The 12,596-nt window shown below is 29.8% G+C and overlaps 2 protein-coding genes across 7 annotated transcripts in view; one reads left to right on the forward strand and one right to left on the reverse strand.

The window, feature by feature from the left end:
- Nucleotides 1-4,518: 4,518 nt before the first annotated feature.
- On the reverse strand, nucleotides 4,519-6,702 carry Nipsnap (protein nipsnap). The gene is made up of 5 exons (XM_072892851.1): nucleotides 6,405-6,702; nucleotides 6,107-6,289; nucleotides 5,460-5,628; nucleotides 5,110-5,377; nucleotides 4,519-5,020 (listed from the first exon to the last, which is right to left on the reverse strand). Exons 1-5 carry the CDS (start codon nucleotides 6,488-6,490, stop codon nucleotides 4,872-4,874), a joined length of 855 nt encoding a protein of 284 aa, XP_072748952.1. The 5' UTR covers nucleotides 6,491-6,702; the 3' UTR covers nucleotides 4,519-4,871.
- A 2,846-nt stretch (nucleotides 6,703-9,548) lies between these two features.
- The window catches only part of LOC140671401 (uncharacterized), a 156,416-nt gene continuing 153,368 nt past the window's right edge, over nucleotides 9,549-12,596 (forward strand). For 2 of the 6 annotated variants that reach the window (XM_072902681.1, XM_072902685.1), the window contains exon 1: nucleotides 9,549-10,088. The gene's annotated coding sequence lies outside the window, so the exon portion shown is untranslated. Of the gene's footprint in view, nucleotides 10,367-12,596 lie in introns of all 6 variants that reach the window. The other 4 variants (XM_072902694.1, XM_072902702.1, XM_072902673.1 and 1 more) reach the window with 3 other exon arrangements.

The raw sequence follows: 12,596 nt of genomic DNA on the forward strand, positions 1-12,596 counted from the left end.
AAGAAAGAATTTCATCCAGTACACATCCCAATGTTGTACTTTTACATCAAAATATACATGTTTTGTTTTCTTCATTTATTACTTTTTATCTATTTTTGTTTTATATGTGTCACACGAAATCTATTATAAAACGTAAATCCGAATGATTGTGACTGTTGTTCCTCCCAATAAGATTTTGTAACAATAACTCGACACTTTTCTATTAAGAGTCAACGAAAACAAATATTATTTCACATTTAATTCTTAAAACTTTATGATAAGAAAGTCCATTTCTCCATTAATAATCATAATCTCTTAAGGAGGTGCTACTACTAGTAGTTAAACTTAGCAATGAAAAAACAGTCCATTTATTTTTCAATTATAAAATATCAATAAATTTTATGTATAAAGCACATTTCATTGTTATCGTAAATGTAAATTTTTCAATGATCTAATCTCTAATCTAATTTCTTTATCAAAAGTAGTCAAGACATGTCAACCATGAAATATTTGTAAGTAGAATTGAAAAAGTGTCAATCAATGCCAATTTAATATTTTTGTATTGATTAATATATACATTTTATATATATTATTAAAGAATTATTATTTTGTATAATTTTATTTTATGTTTATAGTTTGAGAATCTTTGTAAATTGAAACAAAAGTGTGTTTTTAGATTTAGAAGAGATCAAAATAATTTTTAAACAGATTGAGAGACATGACCAAAAATATTGCATTTTATTTCATAAGTTTATAGACTCTCCCCCCCCCCCCTCCATAAAATATAAAAAGATATGAGAATTTTGTGTGTGTATGTATGTATGTGTGTGGTGTGTGTGTACGACATACGCATAATATACATTTTGTCATTCATGTTATCAATGGCATTATATGGCATGTACACATTCCAGTTTTCATTATATATTACATTGTATATGTTAAAATCCTTTATACGAGCGAAATCTGACGTGGTGAAATAAAAATTATCAATTAACTATAGCATGCATCGAACGAATATCTAAAAGTGTGTTCAATTATAGTGATACGAATGATTGTAGTAGAAACATGAACGATACAATTGTTATTATGGTTATATGTTCCAAATTGTACAATGGAAAGCTGTCACAATCAACAACCGAAATGTTCCCCATTATAACTAATTATAACAATATGTAAATATAGACACACATTATATATAGTAATCGAAGTGCAAGAACTCTCATTATATATATATATATATATATATATATATCTTTTATATATATATATATATATCTTTTATATATATATATATATATATATCTTTTATATATATATATATATATATATATATATATATATATATATATATATATAAAAAAGACAGTAAGATGACATCCGTGTGTATGAAGATATATTTATATTCTTCCTTAGATTACTCTAGATTAGAGAGATGTCTGCGAAATCAATTACTATAATCAATTTGAAGCATAACAGACTAACAGAGATTGTTCGTGCTAACAAATTAGATTCAAAATTATGGTAAAATGCATGTGAGAGATTCAGGAAAATTGTTAGCTTAATTTAATGTTGTATAGTAAGTCTTTTTCTTACGATAAGTAATTAATTAAATATAATTGCAATTATTAAAGCTTTAGACTTCAAACCTATCTTCGTCATGAAGAGATATACTATATAATAAAGAAATTGTTAAGTTTTATATGCACTTTTAATTATAGCACGAGTTGTCTCTGAGAAAATTAAGTTGTATATGTATGTAACAAAAGGATAATTCTTGACCATAGTCTGTGTAATCACTATAACATGCTGAATACCCAATTTAGGAAATTAATCAAGTCGATGTTGCTAGAATTTTGTAAATATTTATTCGCTTTATATAGAACTGCGATATATGGAATTTTGATTATATAATATCTATAGTATTTAGTACACAGAAAAAGAGCGAGAGAGAGAGAGAAAGAGAGAGAAAGAGAGAGAGTGAAAGAGATTTATAAAATTTTCCAAAAACAGTGGCTAACTTTATCAGTTAAATTTCGGATGTGATAAGCTAGACAATTAATCATAGGCATAGCATATCAGAGATGTTATCAAATTATGCTTGTGATTATTTGACGAGCTCGCTCTTCGTTTACTTCCATAAATGACATAATTTTGTAACGTTGGTGTTTCAGTATTGCGATATACAACTTGCTGTTTCGTCAGATAAAGATATTGCAATATTTTTGAGATTGCTGTAACAATAATTAACGATTCCAGTACTATATTATGTATAATTATGTCTTCTTCTTTACATATACATTATCTCGATCAATTATAAAGATATTTGTTTTTTTATACATCAAAACATATTGAAATGAATGTAACTTAATATATACAATTTCTGGCTTTAATTAGATACACGGTAATTTTTATTTTTAACAGCCTTGTTTCTTTAAAGCGCAAATTAACAAAAGTAGGCATAATCATGTTTACAAAATAGATATCATTATTAGGTATCGTGGAAAGTACATGTAGAAAATACTTCAAACCGATCGTCAAACAACAAGTATAATGCAAGATATTATCAAAGCTGTAATTTTGCTAAGCGAAATAACTACATATGTTTTATAAGTGAAAAAAATTGATACCTTTTTTGAAAACAGCCCAATAAAAATTCAATAATTACTTGTGCCATTATTAATCTTGATAAAGCTAATTTTATAAGGAAATATGCGTTTTTTTCTCGTAAGATAATGACGAAGCAGTGAAAATGACATGTTGCTGATATATAGTGTTCAAGAAATTGTGCATGAACATTATACATGTAATCTTTGACACGCAGTGTATTCATTATTTTTAAACACTAATTTCTAAAAATTGTAATTATTTCTCTTTCATAAAAAAAAAAAAAAAAAAATCGAATAATTATATTTAGCATCGTTGTAGAGATTAACAAAATACAATATACCGTTTTTATAGAACTTAATTTATGTACAATACATCGCAGTATCTTATTCTGCATTATTGTATTATCGTGAAATATAATTTTTCTCGAAAGAGATCATTATCATTTTTCAAAATCGACGTTTTGCGCAACAAAAATTATTTCTATCGAAAATTGTCATAATAATCATGTATAAATTTGATTCTGTAATTAATTATGAGTGAATCTTGGATAAGATTTTGTATTCAATGCACGAACTCAAAAAGGATGATTATTTTTAAAATGTTGCATTGTGAACTTAAGATACATATATGGGGATGTGTTGCATAAGTGTTTTACGTTTCGCCTGTTCTTCAACAAATGCGTAAAATTAATATTCCTAAAAAAATTTCTATTCAGTAATATTGAATTTTAACTATTACATTTCGTTCTCAAATGAGAATTGAATTCATACCAAACACTTTGTACCAAATTTTGATAATAGGAGATTTTATGTTTGATGTATATATGCTAAATAGTACGCATATTAGGGCAATGATTTTTATGAAATCAGAGGAACTTGTAACATGTCTCTTTTATTTAATTTGCAATGTATATATGTATACGGTTCTATATTGAAAACACGTAAATTCATGTGCAAATTATATTAAAGTCATGCATATTATAGATCTGTTCGTTGAATCAGGCTGCACTAGTTCAGAAGAGATATCTTTCTCCTTCCGATATAGAGGGAAAAAGATATCTTCTGAACTAGTGCAGCTAATTCAGCAATAAATAATAAGCTTCATATTGAATGTAATTAAATAGAATAATTTGATTAAAAAATTTTCAGTGACATTATTGAAGTGTTTTGCATCAAATTAAATATAATTGCCTGAATCGATGATGAGTTAATATTTGCGTAATCATAATAAATATAGGCTCATACAATTCATTTGTGTAGTATGAGAAAATAATATACAATACATGAAAATATTCCCTTTATTATTTTATTAATATTATTTTACTGTTAAACTTTATTATCTCATCCCGTGTATTATTATTATTATATAAATACAATATAAAATGTAAAATTATTTTTTTTATATCGAGATAGGTATACTAATATCGATCTTTCTAATAAATAATCATAAAGTGCATTGCACGTAATCGAGAATCGTAACCATTCTTGATAATTATTATATGAACATTGTTTTATTTTTAAATTTAAGTGATATATATAAAGACATTTTGTAATTAAATTGATGATTGGAAAAAAGTCTGTAAGGTGCTATTTGCATCGCAAATTAAGGCTTTAAAAAACAGTTTTAAAACTGTTTAATATATTGATAAGATAATAAAAATGAAAAAATATTAAACTGTGAATCAATTTTGATCCAATTTACCGATCCAATTTTTCGATAATGTGTAGCTTGGATCTTATTCAAGCATATTATCTTTCCGCACTATACTCTATAACCTAAGTTTTTGTTTGCAATATACATCAGTGCAATGCGCAGTTAAAAAAAAAAAAAAAAAAAAAAATTATTAACGATATCGAAACATGTTGAAATTGTATTATTTTTTATTAGGATACTTACAAGTTATGGATGGATAAAGAAAAAAATGCAAAAGTATAAAGATCTCTCATTTCTTTATATCCATCTACACATTTACATGTTGTGCTTCAACCGACATCGATAAAAACATGACGTCTATATATATATATATATATATATATAATATACATACACAAATGCTCTTACTGTAATGTATAACATCAAATAGTAACAAACTACATCCTTTGCCAGTTGTAATACAACAAAAATTAGCTCTTCTCATACATTACGCGTACAGTTTATACACCATTTAAATCTACAGTGTGTATACATGTAACAAATGTTTTTACAATATTATAATGCATATATATTTATATATAAGAAATAACCGGTAATATACAAATGCATTTGCGTTCGTACACGGTGAAGCCTTATTTCGTAGGTGAAAACGAAGTTGGACTTAAAATGCGCGAATGCATTTCTCTTATTAAGGGTACAGTGTAAGCAACACATTCGTCCCAACCGGGTGATCTCCACGCACTTTCGCGCGTTTCCTTACGCGATTGAAGATCCTTGTAGCCTGAAGAAAAATGAAGACAGATATTATTCAATACACATAAAGAAAAAGCATGTGTAAAGAGAGGGATATACAAACAGAACTTTACTTACACCAGATATGGTGAACATTGTATAGTCTACCAATCTGCGAAAAGTAACCAGCAAACGGTTCATCATTGTTGCGTCTGTAATTAATAGCTTTGGCCCAATTGTTTCCCCATTCTATCATTGTACCCGGTTTTAAGCTATAACTGCGTATTTCATATATATTTGAGTCTTTTCGTTTTACCAGTGGTGGCCAGAAACTAAATGCCAATAGATATTGCAAGTGGCGAGATCTCAAATAATTTCCTCGTTGCCTGAGCAGTCGTTTATAAGACTAAAGAAAATTTATAAATAATCATTATTATATATCTGGCATTTTTTTTATATTAGTTAAGCTGGCGCATAATATTATGTACCTCATCTTGAAAAAGCACAGCCTGTGCATGATCTATGCGTTCGTATCCACCTGTGCATTGCCACAAATGTAAGGCCTGATCCAAATCTCCCACTTCCACTGTCCATGAACCAATTAATTCACAGTTCAGTTCAGATTTTTTTGAGTGTATAAGATTGACATTTTCCTCACTGTATAATAATGTAGAAAATATGAAATAACATATATTAAATTTGGATCATGTTTGCTTAAAAATTAACAAAATTAATAATAATCAAAAGCAATATTAATATAAAGAGAGATATCTTCTATTTGATACTTTTACTAAACTCTAGAGTGGAAGTTACAAAGCAAAAAGTATTTGTCATTCTGATATCACACAATGATACATATATTAGAACTGTACAATAAAAATAAGGTATTGATATACAGGAAGCTTTGTGTAACACACAAATATATAACATACTCTCATACACAGTTTTCTAAATAGATTTCAAAAATTATAATTGCAAGATTATAATAGCTAATAAACCAGAGGTGATAATGATAAATAAGTAGAGAATATCACGATGACCGAAGGTAACGGATTAATTCCGTTTCATCGGATTATATATGGGTCAGTGAACTATTACATGCAACTCGGACAAGGTCACAAAAATGTCGACTTACTAATTTGTTAAGTATTTGTCAATCGAGTCGGGCCTAATGTTGTGGGTATGCAGCGCGTAAATGACCTCTTTGTCGGAGAGCATTCGCGAGTGGGACTCTTTCGTAGGCTCGATCTTCCTCACCAGAAGCTTGCTTAACCATCCCTCGCTAATATCTCTCCGTTCCGATGACCTTGTTAGAGATCTACGACGAATATACATGTATCTGATTAGTCGCGAGCCAACGCCAAACTCGCATTTCTCGTCGCGGACTTTCATTAATCGTTTGCGTTGACGTGGACGACAGTGCTTGCGCCTACCTTGCGACCACGAGCAGCGGTAGATTCCCGTTGCCGGCGAGCGTGCTCGGCACCAGTTGAAATTTTCTTCTCAAAACGGCAGCCATTTCTTACTGGATCCACGCGCGCGAATCTCTACTGTGATCTACTGCCCGAATGAGCTCGTGATCTGCGATTGCAACGGGACGAGCGTCGTATCCGACGAAACTGCGGGAAACCGCAAATTTGCGCGGTCGGTTTATTTATATTCGTGATCCCCATGCGTGATTTTTTCTTTCTACACGGAAAGACGAGACTTACAGCCATTGAGAGTATTCTCGTGATGCCGGATAAACATCCGGTCGAATGACGCAGGCGCTAGGTGTAAAGCCGGGTCTACAATAGCTGTAGTAAGTCTTAAGTCGTGAAGAAATGAACCAATCATATTCATTATTCTTCTCTAAAGTCAATTGTAATTGGTTCATTTTTTACGGCTTAAGGCTTACTACATCTATTGTAGACCCGGTCTAATGACAGCTTAAACTGTCTAATGACTGCATCGTCGCGATTTCTGGTTATTGAATTCGATTTCAGCTTCAGATTCATTCTTTCATTTTAAATAAATGAAATAAAATTGTACCAGCTTTACGAATTATAACGTATTTTAATTATATATAATTATAATTTTTATCTATTTTATCTCTAAACATATATTTATATTATATATACATACTTATTTAAGATACAAAAAAGAAGGAAGAACTCCCACTGAAACTAAATATTCTCATTTCATGTATGAAACAGAAAACACTTAACAAGTATGTTATATTAAAAGGAATTTTAAATAATTCATAGAAGTATAATTTTTTATTGATCATATATACACATGTTATAGGTAATATAATAAAATGTATTTAATCTTTAAATATACATCTATATTATAATGTTGAAATATATATATCAACATTACTTTTATCATTTAATATAAAATTTTACATAAAGTATTTTCTAAAAAAATAGAAAAAAAGAAATATGTAAAAAAAATTACTTGACATATGACATGTATTTAAGGATTAAAATAATGCTATAATTACATATGTAATATGTTTATTATATCTTTAATATAATTTAAAACTAAGTGTTTATAATATATACATATAAATAATTGAGAGAAACATTGAAACTTATTTAGTCCAGCTCACTTTAGGTATGTCAAAGTGTTCAGTTAAGCTATCCAAATGTCGATTAAATTCCTTCACTCGTTGTTTATGAGTTTTAGAAGCTTTCTGTTTGATCCTTTCAGTTTGCTATAAATTTTAATTATCACAACATTAATCAATACTGCTTGGTACAAGGTCATATTTAATATTCCCGTGAGAATTATTATCCAAACTGTGATATATAATGAAAAAAAAAATTTATAAAAAAGAAATTAAAAAGAGATTATATAAAATATAAAAGTTTGTTATAAATCATAAATTATTTATATTTAAAATGATTGATTTTAAAGTGATTTAATCCTCTCTTTATATTTTACGTAAATGTCACTTTCTTTCTCATTCAATTCTATTCTTATAATAAACAGATACATAATTCAAAAAAATTAAACTTTATTTAATATAATTTGTGTTATTACTGTACAAAAAAAAAGTTTTTACATATTTTTATTTTTGATGTTAGACCCTTACTTTTACAGAAATATAAATTTTTCAAATATCATTTCTTATATTTAATTTAATTTAAGTTATCTTATATTTAATTTATTTTCACAAAAATGCCATTTTAATAAATATAAAGAATATCATTTTAATAAATGTAAACATTTTCTTTGGCACAAAAAGATTTCTACCAAGTTCTAAAATTCTCAATTCACTTCGCAATGCAATCCGCAGAATAAAAATTCGTTGTATAAGTACTAATATTAGTGCAGGTTCCTCTGCAACAGAAAATAATTAATATTAATAATAATATTGATAAATTTTTTTAAATGTTTTACTTACTTTTTTGGGACTATGGATCTTTGACAAAAGATGGCGCTTGAGGCTATATGCCGATGCTAATATTTTCCCGCATTTTTCACATGTGAAGGGTAAAAATTAAAAACAGCGTTCTGAATCACTATTTTTTTTATTCATATTATTAAATATTACATTTATACTGTATGTTAAAAGCCGATTTCAGTTTTCTCATTCATTACCGGATTTGCATTTAAGATATCAATCATGTAATTTTTTCACTTTTCACAAAGAAAAAATTATGTAATTGATCCCCTGATTTTATTAATTTTCGATTATGCGAGGTCGGTAAAACATGCCCCTGCCGATCGTCAGATAGGCAACCCAACTTACTGCTCCGTATGTTGCGAAAGCACCCTGTACATAACAAATCGATAAAAATACATTTTTATAGAAATAATTAATTTTTTAAAATATAAAGTGTACACATACACACACACACACACACATATAAATAAAATATACGCATATAACGAAGAATACTATATATAAGAATATATATCCATACATCTATATAAGAATAAAAAAATATGTAGAATATACATATAATAAAGATCTTGTAAACATCTTATAAAGAATAATCCATTCATAGAAATTATATTATTTTATTGTCTATGTAAATAATTGTCTTTATATACAAAGACTTAGCTTGCCTATTTTTTGACATTAGATTAGAATGTCAACAAATCGGTAAAATTGTGCTTATTATTTATTATTATGTTCATTTACACGTACATTTGACTATTTTTTATTATTATATACATTGGTTTATATACATATATTAACATATACATTTGTCGCGCAATTTTCTTTGTCTTTTCTCTGTCTTTCTCACACTGTATAATATGCCGAAAAGCATTATCAGTTTAGTATATCAAGCCGAGTGCGCGTTCTGTGTCTGTAGCACAGTGTGTCAGTGTCCGGAGACTGCGCAGCATCCCGCGGGGAAAAGTGGGAAGGGGTGAAATAGGGGAGGTAACTTGGGTTTTTAATCCGTGGATGTTGGGGGGTTACAGTGGGGATGCAACCCTCTCTTCTCGTCGCACCCTTCTCGCCAATTCTATTCCACTCCCGTCCGTGCTCTCCCGCCCCTTCTTGCTGGCTTTCCACTCCGCTATTCTCTCCCCCAATGCCCCACCATCGTCGTCAATCCTCCCGCCACGTCGTCTATCGTCCTGGCGTCCTCTCTTTAACCCTCCGTGCTTCTCGTCAAGCGGGGGTCGCTACCGGTCTCCTAGTAACTTTCGTCGTCGGGGGTCGCGTGACACGTGCGTGAGAAAATACCGGTCCCGCGGTCCCGGTTTTGATCCCGAACGATATGACGATCAGGTGATTCCGCGATCGGTTGAGATTGGCGAGAGATCGTCGTTGGTGACACAGTTGACGAATATACGAATCGTGAGGTAGCGAGAAACCGAAGATCGTGATATACTTGGTGATCTGTCATCGTCATCGGCGGGCTTGATCGCGACCGTGTCGGCAGCTGTCGCAGACTTTGAGAAAGGCTTCGAGGAAGATCGGTGCGCGCATCTTGCTTGGAATGATTTTCGTCGAAGGGGACGGCGGATCTCTTCGGTGTCTTGTGGTATCTGTTAAGGATCGGTCGAGTATCTTCAAGTAGTTAGCGAATAGTTGGCTCTTCGGAGAGCCTTAATGCATAGTATGGTCTTCCGATATTTATCCTAACAAGTGCAATGCGGAGCGATCGAAGGTAGTTCACGAGCAGCGCGACAGTCAATATTTGATGGAATTATATCGCTCTCGGGGTTTACGATTCTATTATTATAATCCACTCTTTCATAAGTATAATCAGCTTTGCCCTACTGACATTAAATCAGTCTCGCGAACGGAATTCGTGTCCCCTTTCATTCTTTACAAGTGTGAGTAGCAACATTTCTTAACGGAAAATTACGACAATTCCGTAATCGAAAGTCATTTTCTTGCATTGTGCTGCGTTATAGCTTTTACAGCTATTATCGTAACGTTTGTGTCGGTGAACAATCTTTCATATTTCAACTTCTTTCTCTCTCTTTCTCTCTTTTTACTTTTTCCATAGACATTTTACTTGAGAATGTTTTCTGTCATTATAGAAAACATTTATATTCTATATTCATTATTAATACACGATTATTGAATGAGGAACGAGGTAAAACGTTATACCAGGATTTAGTTCAGTGCATGCAAAGACGAGGTATGACGTATGAAGAAGTCAGTTCAATTTTCCGAGGCCCTATAATTAATTCAAAGCAATTCCTTTAAAATAAAGCATCCATACAGTTTAATAGATTATATAAAGCCTCAGATCTAGGAAGCAAAACGATATTATAATTGGATTTGACCCTTAACAGCTTCTCTATTTTAAACTGATATAATACTAAAAGGAATATAATCGCGTCAAAGCAGTCAAAGAAATTGATATAGAGAATTAGATCTTTTTTTGCGACAACATGATCGAGAAGAAAAAAATAGGGGAAAAAAAAGAAAAATTGACAAGAGATAGATAGGCTCTCTTAATAATAAAATTAATACCGTCTTTTTGTTTTTATACAAAATTCGCGAAAGAAAGAAATCTTTAAACTTGTTTTTATATTATTTTTATTAGGCTAAACTCGTGTTGTTGATCGGCTTATAAGTATTGGCTTTATTTGCTACAAACTTTATATTTTCATTAATATTGTTGAGTTCATCAAATATAACAGTAATTTATTTAAACTAAGCCCTTTTTAATTATTATTAATTAATTTTCTATGAAGATTTTATCTGTAATATATTTTGTCTTTTATATTTATAATTATATATTTAAATAATTATATTTAAATATACGAAAAAATACATATGAAGGAATGAAAAACTATCAGTTTTAAGTTAACTTATGGTACGATGTTGAGCATATGAAGCATTATATAAATATCAGAGTTAATTATTTTGTTTATTATTATTTTAATTATTTTAGTTTATTATTTGTATATATTATTAATGTTTTTATTTCTCTATTCTAAATATTTTAATTTTGTTTATCGATTTTGATACAGCAACTATTTTGTATAGTACAAAATTTAAAGTGATGCTTTAAAACAAAAAGCTCTTCTTTTCTTCGGATAGGTATCTTTTCTTAATAAATCTTTCGTAGAGGGTTTTCTCGAACAGTTCTCTCTGCCGTACTATACTTGATTCCGATTCCTCTCAGATCTTGTAATCATAGATTCAAGTGATCGATAACACTTTTTGAACCGCCTTTCCTGTTCCTTTCGAAGATACGAGAAGAAGATAAGAAAAAGCTGTGATTGGGATTAATTTCTTTCTATTTGCGCTACATCATTGATATTTTTGTAAATATGTTCATAAAAAAAAAAAAAAAAATAAAAACTTAAAATTTTAACAAATTAAAAGTTTAATAAATTTATGTGTAAAAAATATAATATAAATATAGTGTAGAAGAGAAATAATTCGATGAAAGTGGAAAAGGTTTCGATTCGCGGAGAATTGTGTGAACCTCTTCTTTCTTTATTAAATTAAATTAAAATATGATATGTATATAATTAATCGAATATACTATGTATACATTTTATAGCAAATAGATTTATGAGTAATTTCTTGTGTAAAGAATTCAGAATATTAAATGATATTTTTAAATAATTATTATATTTCTATATTTATGTCCGATATTTATATAAAAATATTAATATATTCTCTTTTGTACATAAAAATCGATAGACTAATATTGACAAGGAGTAATTTCTACTCGTTGAATTATAATAGAGCAGTTAAAAAAGTAAAAAAGTATATATTTTTTATACCTTTTTTTCATTTTTGTTAGTCTCATTATAAAATTCTCGATCAGAGGCAAGAATTGCAGTGGTGAGTGCGATCGAGCGAGTGCACATCGTCGATTCGTATGCGGAGTTTATGATAATATTTAATCCGGTTACGCCGAGGCGAATATACATAGCTAGCGAAGTATACTTGGACAAACCTCGCGATGGTCGGGTGGTCAGTCGATGATTCCGTTCCGACCGTGTCGTTGTCGTTGGCTATAATCCAGTTACAAACGAGTGGTTACGAATGTATTATACTACGCGACGTCACGTCGTCAACCCGTCAGCTGTGTGTTTTGACCGAGTTTTTATTTTCATTTTTCTACCGAGTAGTGAAGTACTGAGTTTGTGATGCGCGTTAATCATCTCTGCGAACGATACCGCGGGATTTTGTCGTCCAGATT

This window comes from Anoplolepis gracilipes, chromosome 1 (genome assembly GCF_047496725.1).
Source record: "Anoplolepis gracilipes chromosome 1, ASM4749672v1, whole genome shotgun sequence".
In the NCBI taxonomy this organism is placed as follows: domain Eukaryota; kingdom Metazoa; phylum Arthropoda; class Insecta; order Hymenoptera; family Formicidae; genus Anoplolepis; species Anoplolepis gracilipes.